This window comes from Panthera tigris, chromosome B4 (assembly GCF_018350195.1).
Source record: "Panthera tigris isolate Pti1 chromosome B4, P.tigris_Pti1_mat1.1, whole genome shotgun sequence".
Taxonomy (NCBI): domain Eukaryota; kingdom Metazoa; phylum Chordata; class Mammalia; order Carnivora; family Felidae; genus Panthera; species Panthera tigris.
In genome coordinates this window covers 64,280,700-64,299,591 of record NC_056666.1, presented here as the reverse complement: position 1 = coordinate 64,299,591, position 18,892 = coordinate 64,280,700, and the positions used below count along the sequence as shown (strand labels likewise).

Here is an 18,892-nt window from a genome sequence, read left to right as displayed (position 1 = left end):
ACTTTGTTTTTGTGCCATTTTCAAATAAAAGTTCAGTAAGTAAGTTTGGGGCGCCTGGGTGACTCAGTTAAGTGTCCAACTTCGGCTCAGGTGATGATCTAACGTAACAGTTTGTGAGTTTGAGCCCCACGTTGGGCTCTGTTTTGACAGCTCAGAGCCTGGAGCCTGCTTTGGATTCTGTCTCCTCCTCTCTCTGCTCCTCCCCTACTTGAGCGCATGCTCTCAAAAATAAATGTTTAAGTTCAGTAAGTTTTTGTGACTTTTAGTTTCTTTTGTCTTTTAAAGTGTTCTCCGAATAACAGGGTTATCTCACTAGTGCTGAACCTATTTGCGTGGCTTACCACATCCAGCAGATTGACAGCATGGCCTTTTTGGGGACTGGCTGGCATAATTGGAATTGGTTTTGATTTTTCCTCAGCTAATAACTCTTCAGCTTTTGAAGTTTTCAGCATTCCTCTCCAGTTGCCTGTTGTTGGTTCCTGAACACCATCTCCGACCCCACCACCTCCAGATGCAACCTGAAAAAAACGTTCCAAGATCTGTTCCAATCGTACCCTATCGGACCTTAACTAAACAAAGTTCATTTTCCTTGACAGCAGTCAAGAACACACATCCTGTACCCATCTGGAATCTCATCTATTCAGACAGATAACTGGGTCAGAAAGAGATGGCGGGTGGCATGTATAACTGGAACCCTGAGCTGTCTAAGAGGTTCTGTTGTAATTTCCAGGCCTCAGCCAGTAGATTGAGTTTTTATCGTTTGCTAACTTTAACATTCTTCCTCTTCTCCAACTCCTCTACCACTATTAAAAACAAAACAGCTGCCATTCGGCTTTTTTTCAAAGGAACCTTACACACTGTTGAACTGTGATCTCTCCAAAAGTTCTGTGAACTCCTGTCTCCAAAACTTCAGAGTTTATGTTTTTAACAGTCAACAAAATACCATAGGATAGACCTACAAACTCTGTAACACACTCACGATTCTTAGGCTGATGTGACTTTAAACTGCCTAAAACATAGGATGTGACATAAACACAATGTAAGTTTCCTCCATGTCTCTACTCTTGAGAAGAGATCTGCTGAAAGGAATCTAGCACTACCATTAACCACAAGTGCTCTTGCACTTTCTTTTCTAGGATATGTTAGAAAAGATGTTTAGGATAATGGGAAAAACAGTAACTCATCAACACTTAAGCAATGTTTTTAGACGCTCTTTAAAAAGATCTTCTAATCTAAAATGGAGTTAAGATGACCTTCAAACTTCTAACAGAAATGCGTTATGGCAACTGTTTAAAAATGTCTTTTTTTTTTTTTTAAGCTCATAGATAACAGATCTGAAGATCAATTGTAGGGTGACAACTGGTTAAGTAGACTTTTGGGGGCAATCACATTACAAGTGTATACAGGTGTCAAATTATAATTTGTAGACCTGAAACATATTTTTAAAAAGTCATTGCGAATGGGGTATCTTTCTGAATTAAAACACTGGCCCAAATTTGTCTCTAATATGTCTGTTAAGATAGGCCATATCTAAATACAGGCAATATATTTATACGCTGATTTTAAAATGAGTAATTATACTTTAAATACCTATTAACTACACATGAATGATAGAAATTATAAGGAAACTAAGCAAATTCAGGGTGATGCCATGAGTGAAGTAAAACCCAAAGCAATGATTTAGATGGTCTCTGTAAAACCTGAGCACAGGGGGCTGAGAGAGGTAAAACATTTATAAAGTTTTGAGGTTCAGCACCTTAAATCTGGACAGTGAGGAAAGGAGCTAAATGCAGAAAACTATGGATGGGTCTGAATAGTTTACTGATTAATAATTTTCTCCAAAAAAAGTTCTCAAGAATTGACAGTCTCAAACTCTCCCAGTCCCCTTTGTTTTGAATTTGCTTAAGCTGTTGAGGCACATTTTAAGCTACACATTGAGGTGACAATGCAAACTGAATGGAAGCATAAGGAAGCTGCAGGAGGGGATTATCCATTAGTACTGGACCAATGTCAGAACTTTTAAAGAGGAAATGTCCAAACATGTAACTTCCACCTCTGGAATCTTAATTTCCTACCGCAATATTAAAATCAAAACTAGTAGGAAAGCCTATTGTTGTTATTTAAAGAAATGTTAAAACTAGAACGAATGCCATCTTAAAAGGATTAGAAAAGAAAAACAATAAAAAATGGAACACAGACAAGAGATAGATGCTACTGCACAAACAGATTCTTCAGTGATTTTGAAGACAGTGTTTCAGTGAGAACCAAAGGTACATTTCCATTCTGAAGCAAGAGACTCACATTTTTAGTTTCTCTTCTGCTGTCCTGAATTAACTGTTAAAAGATATGTTAAAACATGCAGTTTAACAAGCAAAATTTAAATACCAATGGTGTGAATTTCAAAACTGCAGGATAATTTCCTCTTTAAATTATTTTTCTGTGTGTTTCTGCTATCTGGCAAGCAAAGGCATGTCAACAATAATTTATGAAGTATACAGTTACATAATTCAGAATTCTTGTTAGACTAAATCTAACCTTAGCACAATATCCCAAATTAATATTCTATTCAGTGTACAGTGTGTTGTTTCCAGATGATTATGTTGCACCAAACAACCAGGCATGCAGGCTTAGATTAAGAATCAGAACAGACCTTGCCATCAGCCTCAGCAGAAGCAGCAGGGGAAGGCTCCTGGGAGGCAGGTGCCAAAGCACTTGGAACTTTATACGACTAAAGGTAAAAAATGCAGGGAAAGAAAATCAAGGATGCCAAAAATGCATTCAGAAAACATTCTATAAATGTAAATTTTTCTTCTCTGCATCAAATTAGTAAGTAACATGAGAAACAAAAGGAACCATGGGACATAAAATTATTTTTTATTCTTCCTTATTTCTTATATTGTTACCACTTTGTTAAAAGCCTTCTGCAATGAGTACCTAAGGACAATCCAAATCGTTTTTATTTTTGGAATCTGGTAAGATCTCTTCTGGTAAAGGATTTAAGATAACAGATTTGTATACACACATTTTAATGTATGCAACTTATTACAGGTAACCAGAACCTATTATATGCATATTATTTTTCCCTCTCTAAAATACCTTCTTGTTTTATAGTAAAGTCATCCATTGGTCATTTCAACTAATTGTACAGAGTTGATAAAGTCACCTTAAACTTTTAAAAGCTTGATATTTAAAATCCAACTTTAAGCATTTTTTCTAATGTATTCAAGATACCATTAACTTTAAATTACTCAAAACCTATTTTTAAGGGGGCCTGGTGGCTCGGGTCAGTTAAACATCCGGCTCTTGGTTTTTGGCTCAGGTCATGATCTCACAGTTTGTGAGTTTGAGTCCCATGTCAGTCTTGGCATGGACAGTGTGGAGCCAGCTTGAGATTTTCTCTCTCCCTTCCTGCCCCTCCCCTGCTTGTGCGTGCATATAAACACATGCGCTCTCGCTCACTCATAATATAAATAAGCTTTAAAAAAAAAAAACCCTATTTTTCAATTTGAAATACCTTCACTCAAACAATGAAATAATTCCAATGGAATAGTGAAGAGAGAAAAAAAAAATTACTCTAGAACTGAGGCTTACCAATCCATCTTTGCATGTTGGGAATATGCTTTAAAAATACTGTTTTTTACCTTGTCTCGTGATACGGCTGAAGGTAATTCTCTCGCTAGCCTGTTTCTCCTTTGTTCCTAGAAAACACAACCAAACAAAACCAAAGTAATTATCAGAGCATTGAGATACAAGCCTACTAAAAAATGTTCAGCTGAATTGAAAAGTGTGGAATGACTTACAGTATATCCTCTCACTGTTGGGACTCATGCCATAATTTTATTTTAAAACAAACAAGAAATCATTTAACCCAATGCTTCTCAATCTTTTTTTCTGCCCAACACACCTGAAGGATACAATACAACGTCAGTGACAGTGGCTCCCTAAACCAGGGATTCTCAAATGAGGGGCAATGGACTGACATCTTGGCTTTCCCCACTAAAAATCACAGATTGAAACTGTCCCACATAAATGTGTACGTCAACCTTCAGCATACCATGTAGAATCTTAAGTGCACAGATGACAGAATACTTAAGCCTTTAAACCTCACTCTAACCTGCACACATCTATGTGAAATTCCCACAACCCCCACACACAAAACCGTAGGAGGTATCTGTGGTGGAGGCTATCCTTTAAGGATGTTCCGTTTCCTTCATTCTACTATCTCCCAGAAATAAATGGAGCAGTGAAAACAGTCCTTTCTGTAACCTAATTTAACAGACTGATGGACCAGCCACTCTTCTACTTTGCTGTTATCAGGTAACTCTGGTACAAAGCTTAAGAAACTGACATTCAAATCAACAGGTGGTGAACACCTACTGTATGTCAGAGCACCAGGACAGGTTCAAGAGTGAGATGTATGTGTTAACGGCTCTCTCAGCAGCAACAGATACACAGAAAAGCATTTAGGTTAAAAAAAGTCAAAACTGCTCCTAAGTAGAAACCATTTCATGAACACTCTCAAGCCTGCAAAAAAAGATGTTAACAAAGCTTCCATATTGATCTTTTATGGGTAAGACTTTCTTTTGACAGATTCTTGACCAATTTTCTTTTTTTTTTTCATGAGGTAGTCCAGTGATAAAAAATACATGATAAAAATGTGTGGATTTTAACAATCTTCAGAATAAAAAGTTTTCCATATTAAAATGTACATTTTGAAGAGGGACACAAAGCAAAAAAAAGGGGGGGGGCGGGCAGCAGAATCTGGAACCCAGAAATTCTCATCCTAGTCTGTTACCAACTTGTTACGACCTTAGCGGTCCTGGAAAGCATCCTGGCTTATTTGCTTTGTTGACCAGAGAGGTTACCAACTCTTCCTAAGCCCTCAGTTTTGTCATTTGTTAACCTTATCTACCCTCAAAGGGTTGTAAAGATTCAAGTAGAATATTCAAATAAAGTTCTTTGTCATGGAATCATTAAAAACAGAGACCTACTCATTTGTTTAAAACAAAACAAAACTTAGCTGAAATCCCATCATAAATGACCTTGTCGGGACGCCTGGGTGGCTCAGTCAGTTAAGTGTCCGACTTTGGTTCAGGTCATGATCTCATGGCTGGTGAGTTCGAGCCCCGCGTTGGGCTCTGTGCTGACAGCTCAGAGCCTGGAGCCTGCTTCAGATTCTGTGTCTCCCTCTCTCTGCTCCTCCCCCACTCATCTCTCTCTCTCAAAAATAAACAAACATTAAAAAAAAAAATTATAAATTACCTTGTCAGTATTACAAAAACTGTTCCATACATAAGTTTTCCATGAAGGTCGTTTCAGTGTTACAAGGACTAAATCCTAGTCCTAAAACAAGATCGACATGCATTTTTCATGTAACAGTTATCTGGTGCACTTTCCAAGTGCTTTAAAATGCTTACTTACGTGCATTTTTTAAACTTTTTTCTGACGCTAACTTACCCCAGCTATGTAGCTAAAAATAGTTCCCTATACCTGTTAAAGATGCTTGTTTCTTTTTAACAGCACCCAGGAAAATAAGCACTAAGATAACACTTAATCATCTGTGGGCCTGAGATTCTTCATCTATTTAACCAAAGGACTGAAGTTGATGATGACTTGGGTCCTCTCCAGTTCCCAAATTCCATGTTTACAATTTTCTCTCCATCCATTTGCATGAAAGGAAATTTTATATAGAAGGGAACTCTGAGGTCTTACTGGATTAAGGAATAGCAGAAAAATTTACTATTCTTGGATAAAAGTAGCATTGCTTTATCCACCAGCCTTGGCTCCATGTGAGATCTTCTGCAACTTGCAACATTAACCTCAAATGGAAAAAAAGAGCCATGAAATGCAGCCACCCCAGTACTGGTGAAAATTTACCATTAATTTAGGTAGTTCTTAGAATGTTTCCTTCCCAGCTTTTAGAGCCAAATAAAAGCAATTTTAAACATTCACTTTTTTTACTCTTCAACCTGAATAAACTACAACAGTTACTGAGAGAGAGCCAGCCAGGCAGTCCTTCAACACTAAATCAGTGAATCCCAGATCCCCTCTGAGTTACAGCTTCGGAAAGAGAAAATGAGAATAATGCCTCCGGGTGGTTTTGAGAATTCAATTTAACATAACAATGTTATGCCCTTAGCATACTTCCTGGGATGTAACAGACAACAATAGGTATCTGTATGTTTTATACTTATGCCATGCTTGGTAAATTCGATACAACTGATTTACAGTGGATTTTCTCTCTCAAAAGAGACAATTCAAATTGTATTTACCTCTATATTATTGTTCATCAGCCCACAAGCATCAGCAAAGTCTGGATGTTTTGTGTTGATGTAAGCCAGTTCAATTGCCACTAAGTTATGGACCTAGAAAAAAAATTAGGCTATATACTAAAACATGTCAACCTAATTCTAATTTAGGAAACAAAACTTACTAAATAGTTCTAAAAAAGGCAGTATGGGAAACTGATGCCTTAATAAATACTCACTATTTATACTCCAACTAATACATGTTATGCCATATTAGAATTTGCCCTATCTTTTATTTATATTTCATCATCTAAGACTGCATTTCTAAGGGGGTGAGATAGTGACCTTAAGGTAGTTAGAAGTATTTTGTTAGAAAAAAAAAAATTTACCCAATGCAAATCTAAGTTCGAAGGCTTTATGTAACCTTGCTATTAAAACCTCAGATCATCTGCTATTCCACATCAACGTTTCAGTTCAGTTTCAACAAGAAAATATTTCATAATCAGATAAAGTCAAAGATGTTAACTTTGAGTAAAGGATACATTTAAAGACCTGAGCCTTAATTATGACAAACCTAGTTTAAATATACGTGGTTTGAAATCCTAACGGGACAATAGTCAAAAAGGAAAGCTAAGAGGCGCGTGCCTGGGTGGTTCAGTCGGTTAAGCATCAGACTCTTGATTTTACCTCAGGTCATGATCTCACGGTTCATGAGTTTGGGCCATGCAGAGCCTGCCTGGAATTCTCTCTCTCTCCTTGCCCCCCCTCCCTCACTAGCTCTCTCGCTCTCAAAATAAACTTAAAAAAAAGGAAAGCTGAAATTAATTCCTCCAGTATTGCAGAGATTTAACTAACCCCTTCATCTGCACCATTCCAACAAATCTCAGGTATTAGAACAGCATGAAAACGTCAAAACCAGGTGAAAAGGATCTATTCAAATGAAATTCCAATGATTCTGTCATCTCACTAGGTGGACCCTGAGAGCAGGGGAACTCCATATCCTTACTCCTCTCAGTCTGGGGGCTGCGCTCGCAAGGGAAACAACCGAGTGGCAGGGATTACATTCTCCACTTCCAAGGATGGTCTTGTACTCTTAGTAAACCTCCACTGGGGCTCACCACCATCCCAAATGCACTTTTAGTGACCAGGAAGGTAAACAAAACAACCAACAAATAGAGACATAAAGGCAATTTCAAATGCTTATCCCACATTTTTGCCAATTTCAGCATTTTTAAGGATAGCAGCAACCCACAGAATAGTAGCAAGCAACCATGACATTACAGTACTGGGCCATCAAAAGCAAACTAGAAGTGGCCAAATTATTGTCATGTGCCAGAGTTAAAATAAGAGCTTGCTCTAAAGGCTCAGTTTACTGGGGCTGAAGACAAAGCTAATTTTCCATTAGATCAGTGGTGCTACGTAACAGAGCAAAACTATTCACAATCCTCAAGAGGAACTCCATTCTCATGAAAACCTGTGGCTGCAGGCTAACGATGATGAAAACATGAAGAAAAATGTACTTTATACCAGAATTACTGAAGTTTCCTTTGAAATAATAATGGAAGTTCACTAATCGTTTTCTTGCCACTATACTGGAAAACATGCCTGAACTCTAAAGTACTCATACTGCTGTACAAAAAGCTTCAACAGTGATTACAATGATGACTTGTGAAAATAACAGCTCACCATTTCATTTGTAACAGGTAACCGTTTACGAAGAAGACAAGTCACTACTTCAACTATGGCATCATGAAGTTTAGGAAACCGCAACAACTCCTAAATATGATGGAAGAAAGAAACACAGAAATCTACTTTGTTTAATGGAAAATTAAATAATTAATGAAATAATTAGATTTTAAGCTACGTGTAAGCTGACTACTTCAAAGCACTTTTAGAAAAGGAAGCTACAGATGTGAACTTCCTGTTAACCCATCTCACAGATTTCCTCCCATCCCATGAAACCACCACTTCCGTATTTTACTACTTAATCGGACACCCATTACATTTGTCTGTTACCTGTGTACTGTAATTGCTACAGTGCTGAATGATCCTTTGCATTTCCTCATGAACTAGTTCCACACAACGCAGGCTGGGTTCTTCCAGACGTTTGATTTGCCGCTTGACCAGTAACTCAAATGAAACTTCAGGCACAAACAAAGCAGGACGAGGACCCTAAAAAAAAAAAAAAAAAAAAAAAAAAAGTTGAGCTCTTATTATAGCTATATACAATTTTAGCTCTTCCCTAGGTTAAAATAAATCACATTGTTTGGTATTTTTCATGAAAAGTGCTTCCTAATACCAAGTATGAAGGCAAAGAGGCTGTACAGTTCATTTAAAAAGATATAGCTAATGGGTTAAAAATTATAATAAACCTTTAACTTCTTTTTTAAAAAAATTCTAAGCCGAGCATACTCACGGTAGCATTTCTAATGGCAGTCAAAATGTCAATAGTGTTAAGGCCACCTAGTGGGTCAACAGATTCTAAAGTTCGCCCAAAAGTCTCATGGAAAATATAACATATCCGAGCACCACCGCATCTGAAAGGCAATCAAGTATATGATTCCTGTTATTACTAAAAGGGAAAGAAGGTGCAAGTTAGAAGTCTTTAAGGTCTTATTTTCTGAGAACGTCTCAGATAAACGATTACATTTAGATCATTTTCATGTGCTCTTAACTCCATCATGAACCAGTTTCTCTATTTTTTTTCTTTTAATGGAGAAGAAGAGCATTCACATGTGTATGTGTGTGCACACAGAGCTGTTCTGTCAAAACACAGTCAGCTAAGAACTACTGAACATCTTTTCTCTGCCCTAGTTTTCTTCAACTATAAGCTTTTGAAAAGAGCAGGAATGGTATCTTATTTGTTTCTGTCTATTCACAATTTAGAGGGGAGATAAGTAAACTTTTCCTGTAAAGGGCCAGATAGTTTAGACTTTTCAGGCCATACAGTCTGTCACAACCACTCTGTTCTACCACTGAGCACAAAAGCAGCCGCAGACAAAATATAAGTATAGCTGTATTCCAGTAAAACTCAGGCACACAGAAATGTGGATTCTATATAATTTTCATGTCATGAAGTAGTCTTTGAATTTTTTTTCAACTATTTAAAAATATAAAAATCATTCTTAGCCAATGGGCTACAGTTTGCCTACTCCTGCTTTAAACAAATCTCTACTGGGGCGCCTGGGTGGCTCAAGTCGGTTGAGCAACCGACTTCAGCTCAGGTCATGATCTCACAGTCGGGGAGTTCAAGCCCCGCGTCGGGCTCTGTGCTGACAGCTCAGAGCCAGGAGCCTGCTTCAGATTCTGTGTCTCCCTCTCTCTTTCTTCCTCCCCCGCTCATGCTCTGTCTCTGTCTCAGAAATAAATAAACACTAAAAAAAAAAAAAAAAATTTAAAGAAATCTCTACTATTCACTACTTTCTTACAGTTGTCTAGGCAGAAGGTGAACTAGCCTAACATTATGCTAGGTGAAATAAGGCAAACACAAAAGGACAAATACTGCATGATTCCCCTTATATGAAGTACCTAGAATTGGCAGATTCATAGAGACAAAGCAAATTAGAGGTTCCTAAAGATGAGGAGGAGGGAACAAAGAGATACTGCTTAATGGATACAGAGTTTCGGTTGAGGTGATAAAATATTTTACAAATAGACACCATTTGATGGTTAGACAATATTGTGACTGTATTAATGCCATTAAATTATACTTAAAATTACCAGTTAAAATTACCAGTCTGCCTTCAACCTTTCCCTTCTCCAAATAATTTTTCAAAATCACCATAATTATACTTCTAAAATGGGTGCTCCTCTGACCAGAAGTGTTCTGTTATAGCAAGAAGTCTTCCAAATTCTGAAGATCTCTGGCTTTCCACAGTCTTGTTTTTAGATGCCTTTGCTGCCTTACCTCCTGTTATGTCTTGTCATTGTACATACCATTCTGCAAATACACCCTGCATTATTCTTCGCTTTTCAAAGCCTAAAATACTCTTCTACTTACTGCATCCCGAAGTTCTATTCAGAGCCCAACCCAAATACATTCTAACTACAGCATTCTCCCAGTCCCTGAGAGAAATGTAAATGGTGTCTTTTCAGTGTCCTAAAGGCTTGAATAGGTGGTTACACAGGTATTTACTTTATTAACTATTTATAAAACCCCCCGTATATATTATATGCATGTTTCTGGATATGTATTTAATAAGTATTTAAATAAAAATACTTGATTATACTCCTGTTTGCCACACAATTGTGCCTCAGGTTACCTGGATCTACCTTACCCACTAAGCTCTTTTTTATTTTTATTTATTATTTTTTTAATGTTTATTTATTTTTGAGAGAGAGAGAGAGAGAGAGAGGGAGACACAGAATCCGAAGCAGGCTCCCAGCTCTGAGCTGTCAGCACAGAGCCTGACGCAGGGCTTGAACTCACAAACCATGAGATCATGACCTGAGCTGAAGTCAGACACCTAACCAATTGAGCCACCCAGGCACGCCCCCACTGAGCTCTTTAAAGATTCATCTTAGTAATCTTTATTTCCCTCAATATGCTATAAATATAATAACCAACCATCCAACAATTTATGGGGTTAACTCACTTATATAAGGCCACCTGGGTCACACAAAAGTATACAGAACACACAAAAGTGCAAATATAATTTCATGAGTGGTGAAATCTGAATAAGCTCTGTGGGTTGTACCAATGTCCATTTTCTCATTTTGTTACTGTGCTAGATACAAGATATCAACACTGGGTAAGATGGGGTGAAGGATTAACAGGACCTACTTGTACATTTATTTGCAACTTCCTGGAAGTCTATAATTATTTCAAAATGAAAAGATTTTTTTAAGTGAGAATTTAGAGAAATGAACATTCTTATGTATTGCTAATACAATCTATTAACAGTATGGCAACAATAAGAGGCTTTTAGGATGTTATAACCTTTGACATAGTAATTCCATTCTAGGAATTTATCCTAAGGGTTTACTTGGATACATGCCCTGGAAAGAGTCCATCACAACATTTTTTATATTTGTGTATAAATGAAAACAACGTATCAGTAGTAAGGTACTGGTTTAAGAAATGAGAGTGTACCTAAAAAATAAAATACTAGGTAAATTTTAAGATTGATAATAGAAATGTATAAGTAATATTAGTTGTTTGTGATATGTTGATTTACAAAATGATTCCAAAATAGCGTGTATAGCATCTGATTTTTGAAGATGTGTAATACAGGCATTTATAATGCATAGAAAAATGTCTAGATTCATGCCAAAATTAGCAGGGAGTATTTCTAGTTAGTGGAATTAAGTAATTTTGTCATATATTATTTTTATCTTCATTTTCTTCCTTTTTTTCATGAATAACTACAGTGTGTATATTAAAGAAATGAACATTTAAGGAGTTACCAAATATTTTAAAGATTTATCAAAGTTTTATTAAAAAAAAAAACCTGAAATTTTTACTGTGCTTTATACTTAGTTTACAGAGCATTTTTACACATACATCAGACATCATCCTATGCAAAATACTACTTTACAGGTAGTATAAATCACAATCAGATCATCTCAGATTTAAAGTCACTATTATAAAAGTTAAAGTAACCTAGCAATTCAGGTAACCAAATCCATACAGAAATTTTTTTTACTTACAGCTCTGAAGTTTCAATATATTTTGCGGTTCCTTCAATAGTGTTACAGTATTCTGTGGCAAATTTGGTAATAAGCTGGAGTAAAGTAGCACTTTTATCATCCACAGGTTCACCATAGCTATTTAGGAGAGACTGATACTGAGCAGCTAGAACATTTATTCTTGTTTTCAGCTCTGGTAAGCAGTCTCTGATGTGATGCATCAGTAACCTAACAAAGGTTAGAAAAAATGATTTAAAGTAAAACTGTGTATTTTGAAGCCCCAAACAGCTCAAATTTTTAAAATGCCAATAATGGTGAAAGCTGTCAAATAATTTGTCTTGGCAGGAAATAATGCAATTTTAGGCTAGAAATAAATACTTAGTCTGAACAAAGACAACTTGATTGACACTTTAAATTTGCTTTCAACCCATAAAATTATAGCAGTTGCTAAGAGAATCAAATAGAAACTGAAACATATTATTTCTATATTCATTACAATTACCTCAAAGAAAGTAAGCTACTCAATATAATTCTACCTAGATGATTTTTGTTTCTGACTTATCTTAGCAGAGTGAAAATCAATCTTATTAAGATCCAAGTCTATCAGCCTTTATTTAGAGAGTAAGACAAAAGAAAAAACAGCTTTCATTTTAGTCATTTATAAATTATCTAAAAAGGTCTTCCAGTCCCTCTACCATCAGTGGGTATTAAGAAATTCAAGGTACATACCTTAAATTCTTTTTATGAATAATAGAAGGCATCCAAAAATAAGACTAGATTATGTGAAAAATTATAAATTTTAATTAAGTTCCTGAAATCCCAAGTGGAAACTAAGTCATTTGTTATCTAGTTCTAGCACCAAAAATAAATGACTGTCAAGAACTTCATAATTAAGATGTCTTAAAATTCCCTTGCACATTTCTAAACTCCATAATTTAATGCCAACCACCCCAATAAAAAAAGATATCTATATTACAAGAACCTACATACAAGAAACAAGACCTGAAACGATATACATAAGAACATTATGAAAATATAAAGAACTAAAAATGAGAGCTCTCAGACACCTACTGGCAAGCAAACAAACAAACCAACAAAATCTCATTTTTCAAGAGGTAAAAATGTTACCTGTTCAGAGTCCTAGCAAGATACTTTGTTCCATTTCTATTAGCCAGGGATGGGTATTTCTTTTGAAGAAAAGCATATTCATCACGGATTGAATCAGTTACACTCTTCTTATTGTTAATGTCTAGCTGGCTCCTAAGGTTGAAAAATAACAAAACCTTTCAACTAAAGTCAACTGAGGTCTTCTAAATACCTTGGATGATGATGATGATGATGATGATGATGATGATGATAGCACCAAGCATTGTTTGTAATGCCTGATACGGATTGTTTTATTTAATTCTTGCAGTAATACTATGCAATAGGTATTATTCCATTTTATGCCAAAGGAACTGAGGCTCAGGGACATTAACCTACCCAAGGTCACATGTTAAGTACTTCAGCCTATATTCAATCTGTGACTTGTAAGTAAATAATGCCTGAATAGTTTAGGACTACCATTCACTATAGTCAAAAGCAGTACTCTTAAGTAACAGGGATAGACATGTGAAAAAAGTATAAGCATGATAGCCAGCTGTATATTTTATCCATGGACAGGCAATGGATTTCTACCAAAAATAATTAACTTTGAAGAGCAGTCAACTACAAATGCAACAGTTTTATACCACCAGCTCGCATGAAAAGAGAGTGGGAATTAAACACACACACACACACACACACACACACACACACACACACACACACACGAAAGAAAACAAAAAGAGAAGTCAAAGTATAGGAGAGTTAGGACATACGAATAAAGCAGATCTGAAAGAGATCTTGGATATCACTTAGTAAAAACATTTTCATTTTATTTATTTGTTTAAATTTTTTTTTTTTTTTTTGAGAGAGAGAGAGAGGGAGGGTGTGCAAGTGCAAGTGGAGAAGGGGCAGAGAGAGAGGGTGACAGAGAATCTTAAGCAGGCTCCACACCTAGCATGGAGCCCAACCTCAGGCCTCGATCTCACTTGAGCTGAAATCAAGAGTTGGACACTTAACAAAATGAGCCACCCAGGCATCCCTTTATTTATCTATTTATTTACTTTTTGAGGGAGAGAAAAGCAGTATCATTTTAAAAGGCCTGAAACCCCAAACATGTTAGGTGTCATTTAAGCCCACATTATATATCTAGTTTAGAGACAAACTAGGACTAGAACCCGGATCTCCTGTTAATTTCAGTGCTGCCTACTTTATAAAGGCTTTGGACTAAGAGAGTGCTTCATTTGAAATCTGCTTTCACCATGTGACTTTGGGAGATATAAAACTTGAGCCTTCTAATTATAAAATAGACACCAACACCTACCTCACAGTGATGTTGTAAGGGTTCAAAGAGATACCATTTGCAAACTGCTCACAGTAAAGTCTCTAAAACATAATTAGACGCTCAGTAGTAGTTTCCTTTCCACAATTTTTAATACCAGCTATTCATTATTAGAATACCTTTAATAAAATTTCTCCAAGTCACATCCTGGCAAATACAAAGGATCAATCACTAATGCCAGAGGTGTTAAACCAATTTATTAACATCCTACCATCTTAACAAACTCTTTCTTGATTGCATGCAAATTTAAATAATACTCTTTTTGCTTATCCAGTGCACTCCTCATACATAACACAATAGGCAGGAATTTTTCAAGCCTCGCTATTAAATTTTCTTCCGCTTTATAGCACTGCTTACTTTAAAAATCCTTTCCATTACAAACACCCACAGGAGGCTTTAGTGGATCTTTTCTCCCTTTAGAGCACTGAATTCCTAACAATACCACAGTTACAGTAAAAGGGAAAAAGAGGGATCATATCACATTTTAGATTACTTTTTAAAATTCAGATTTGCTCTGAAATGGGAATGCTGCAATTATTATCCCATTCTTGATTGCTAACCTGTTAACTACTCCAATTATTCCAAGTTTGACTGGTATAACCCTTCCCATCAATACATCCATGGCATCAGTACCCGCATCCATGAGGTCAAGTTTAGTGATTACAGCTAAGGTTCTGCGACCTGGTAAATGCAAAAAAGAAAAGATATTGATCCATTAAATAAAGCTATTCAGTATTAATAAAGAAAAATCCTCATCTATAATCCCTCCTTAACGTTACTTCTGTCATCATTTTGACAGTATTTTTCCAGCCTTTGCTTATAGATACTTTTAAAAGTTTATTTATTTTGAGACAGAGACAGAGAGAGGGCAAGCTGGGCAAGTGCAGAGAGAGAGGGTAAGAGAATCCCAAGCAGGCTCTGTGGGGTCAGTGCCAAGCCAGAATCGGGGCTCCATCTCACAAACCACGAGTTCATGACCTGAGCTGAAATCAAGAGTTGGATGCTTAACCCACAAATACTTTTTAAAAACTTACTTTAGCGGCAGCACCTGGGTGGCTCAGTTAGTTAAGCATCTGACTCTTGATTTCAGTTCAGGTCACGATCTCGTGGTTCATGAGTTCGAACTCTGCACTGGGCTCGAGCCTGCTTGGGATTCTCTCTCTTTCTCTGTCTCCACCCCTCCCCTCCCCTGTTTTCTCTTTCTCTCTCTCTCTCTCTTTCAAAAATAAATAAACTTTTAAAAAAATAGAAAATTATAAAAAATAACTTATTTTAATCATCATGTAAAATTAAAAAAATTTTTCACATATAGTGTTTTTTATTAGCTCTTAGGGCTCATTTTTTATAAGTATTTTAAAAATCTATTTAAAATTTACTCACTCCTATTGTATAGTTCCAGGAGTTTTGATAAATGCAAAAGAGTTATGTCACTTCCACCTCAAGACAAAACAGTTGTATCACTTCCCCCCAAAGTTATTTGTACTACCACCCAACCAAACCCCTTTTCTTTAAAAAACTTTTTTTTTCAATGTTTATTTGAGACAGAGGGAGAGAGAGAGGCGCAGAGAGAGAGGGAGACACAGAACCCAAAGCAGGCTCCAGACTTTGAGCCGTCAGCACAGAACACGACACGGGGCTCAAACCCACGAACCGCCAGATCATGACCTGAGCCGAAGTCGGAGGCCCAACCGACTGAGCCACCCAGGTGCCCCTCAAACCCCTTTTCTATTCCTAGATTTGCTTTTCCAGAATATGACATAAATAGAATCATATACATATATATAGCCTTTTGACTCTGGCTTCTTTCACTTGACATAATGCACTTGAGAGTCATCCGTGTTGTTGCATATATCAATAATTCATTCTTTTTCATTGCAAAGCAGTGTTCCATGGTACGGATATACTATAATTTGGTACTTTGAGAAACATTTGGGTTGTTTCCAGTTTTAGGAGATACAAATAATAGGTTTTCATTTAACATGGGTAAATGTCTAGGAGTGGTACTGACTGAACTTTTTAAGAAACTGACAAACCACTTCAAAGTGGCCGGTACCATTCCCACCAGTAATGTGTAAGAACCGCAGCTGCTCTGCACAGTGTCTAATTTTACATACGGCATTTTCAACATTGCTTCACATCTACAAAATCATCCTTTTTAAAGATTCCCGACCCATCACTACCTTAATAATCTATTATTATCTTAATCTATTATAATCTTAATCAGTCCTACTATGGGCCATATATTAAGTTGAATTTAATTTTTTGACACTATAAATAATACTCGATGGGACTATTTCTTTACAATATATGACCGGACTCAGATTCCTAGATCAAGGGTTGCCTGGGTGGCTCAGTCGACTCTTGACTGTGGTTCAGGTCATGATCTTGCAGTTCGTGAGATCGAGCCCCGCAATGGGCTCTGTGCTGACAGTGTAGAGCCTCCTTGGGATTCACTCTCTCCCTCTCTCTTCCCCTATCCCACTTTCTCTCTTCCAAAACAAATAAACTTAAAAAAAAAAAAAAATTACTAGATCAAAAGTATGATCCTATTTATGGCTCAAAGGTCAGTTTAAAATAGAAGGCATATAAAATGCTTAACAGTTTAAATGATAAATGTAAAATTTAAATAAACCTTTTGATAGAGCTTAATTAATTTATTTCTTACTATTATTTTTTAAGTAAACTCTACCCACAATGTGGGGCTCAAACTCATGACCTTGAGATCAAGAGTCGTATGCTCCACCGTCTGAGCCAGCCAGGAGCCCCTAGAGCTTATCCTCCAATCTAACATGAACATGTGGTAAACACTTCTTAAAAGCTTTAAATTAAATAAAAATACTTTTAAAAATTACTGTTTATGGGAATTTTAATTAGTAGCCTTAGCATTAACTTTTCCTACCAAATTTTTATTTCAAATTCTTCTTCAAAGCAAGAAAAAAGAAAACAGGACACAGCCCACAGAACCCCCAAATACTCCAGTAAAAAAATTAGATCCTATGTGGAGCAAAGCTACATTTATTAGCAGCAATAATAATTACTCTCTTATAAGCTGCCATTGTATATATACTATGAGATGTATATCACAGCATTAGTCAACTATCATACAATGATCCACAGTATGAACTAATCCTTGGGGTTATGAATACTTCATAAAAGGATTTTACCTTTATTTCTAAGAATTTCCTCTGCCTTATGTCTGTCTAAATGTTTTCTACCTCTGCGGAATGTAGATAACCACAATTAGCTACTGTATCATAATCGACAATGATCAATTATGAGTTAATTATTCTTAGAAGTCAGCTAGTCAAAAATCTAAATCATTTTATTTCTACAAAACAAACCATCCTTGAAAAGCCATCTTATTATTTAAAAAAAATTTTTTTTAATGTTTATTTATTTTTGAAGGGTAGAAAGACACAGCATGAGCAGGGCCGGGGCAGAAGAGAGGGAGACACAGAATCCAAAGTAGGCTCCAGGCTCTGAGCTGTCAGCACAGAGCCCAATGCAGGGCTCGAACCCACGAGCTCTGAGATCATGACCTGAGCTGAAGTCAGATACTTAACTGACTGAGCCACCCAGGGTGCCCTCATATTTTTATTTTAAAGTCATCAGGTAACCATTACAAATATGGACATGATGTTAAGTATTTTTGCCTTGACTATATAGCAACTAACCCATTAAAACTTTATTTTCCATCCGAATCTCTATTTGTAATTATAAGCAGAATAGGAGCACATTGTTTTTTAAATCTGTATTAACAGTTTGATATTCCTTTTAAAAATATTCCTTTCTTGAGGGTAGATTTACCACTGTTAACCAACCATATCTCATTAAATATAAACATTTGTCCTTACCGTCTGGATCTACCTCTCTTGAAATCTTAAGGGCCTCTGATGTGGCCATATCGGTATTAGCAGCAGTGACAGCAAGGATGATGGAATTTGGATTACTGATGAAGCGAAGAATGAGCTCTCGGATTTGAAGCTCAATATCCTTAGGTTGATCACCCACAGGCACCTGAACCGAAGAGAAATGAAGAAGGAACTAGTAATAAAAATCAACTTAGCCTCCCCTCACTTAATCTACAGGACGTGGGCATTACTCCATTTACAGTTAAAATGAAGAAAGTATATACATACTACTAGTAGTGGTATGTATGCATTTGGTAATATGTGAAAGCCTCAAAATGTACCTCTTGCAGATATCAGAAGTTTACTGTGTGAAGAATTGGTCGGTGTTAATTCCTAGAGACAAATTCATTCATTCATTCATTTATTCATTCATTCATTCAATTACCAAATATTTACTGGCAGCCTAATATATTTCAGGCACTGTTCTACATATGTCTACACATATGTCATGGCAGTCATTAAGTAAAAAGAGACTGATAATTATTTGAAATCAGATTATGCTTTTAAATAATGAGGGAAGAACTCACTCAGATAATGACATTTGAGAGAATGGCCAGAAACTGAAGGAGATAAGGGAGAGTTACATGCAGATATCTAGTGGAAGAATATTCCAGCAAGATGAATGATAAGGTCAGAACACTGGAACAGAAAGAGAAGAGTAACAGGATACTTTAAATCTC

At 36.4% G+C, this 18,892-nt stretch overlaps 1 protein-coding gene across 5 annotated transcripts in view; it reads right to left on the bottom strand.

Moving 5' to 3' along the window:
* Positions 1-18,892, bottom strand: part of DNM1L (dynamin 1 like) — a 49,183-nt gene that overhangs the window by 2,501 nt on the left and 27,790 nt on the right. For 2 of the 5 annotated variants that reach the window (XM_042992090.1, XM_042992086.1), the window contains 12 exons: positions 18,156-18,318; positions 14,862-14,982; positions 13,005-13,136; positions 11,898-12,104; positions 8,665-8,785; positions 8,265-8,420; positions 7,935-8,024; positions 6,273-6,365; positions 3,642-3,698; positions 2,651-2,728; positions 2,302-2,334; positions 342-518 (listed from right to left, as the gene is read on the bottom strand). In XM_042992090.1, the coding sequence (XP_042848024.1) occupies positions 342-518; positions 2,302-2,334; positions 2,651-2,728; positions 3,642-3,698; positions 6,273-6,365; positions 7,935-8,024; positions 8,265-8,420; positions 8,665-8,785; positions 11,898-12,104; positions 13,005-13,136; positions 14,862-14,982; positions 18,156-18,318 (1,428 nt within the window). The remainder of the gene's footprint in view (positions 1-341; positions 519-2,301; positions 2,335-2,650; positions 2,729-3,641; positions 3,699-6,272; positions 6,366-7,934; positions 8,025-8,264; positions 8,421-8,664; positions 8,786-11,897; positions 12,105-13,004; positions 13,137-14,861; positions 14,983-18,155; positions 18,319-18,892) is intronic. The other 3 variants (XM_042992087.1, XM_042992088.1, XM_042992089.1) reach the window with 3 other exon arrangements.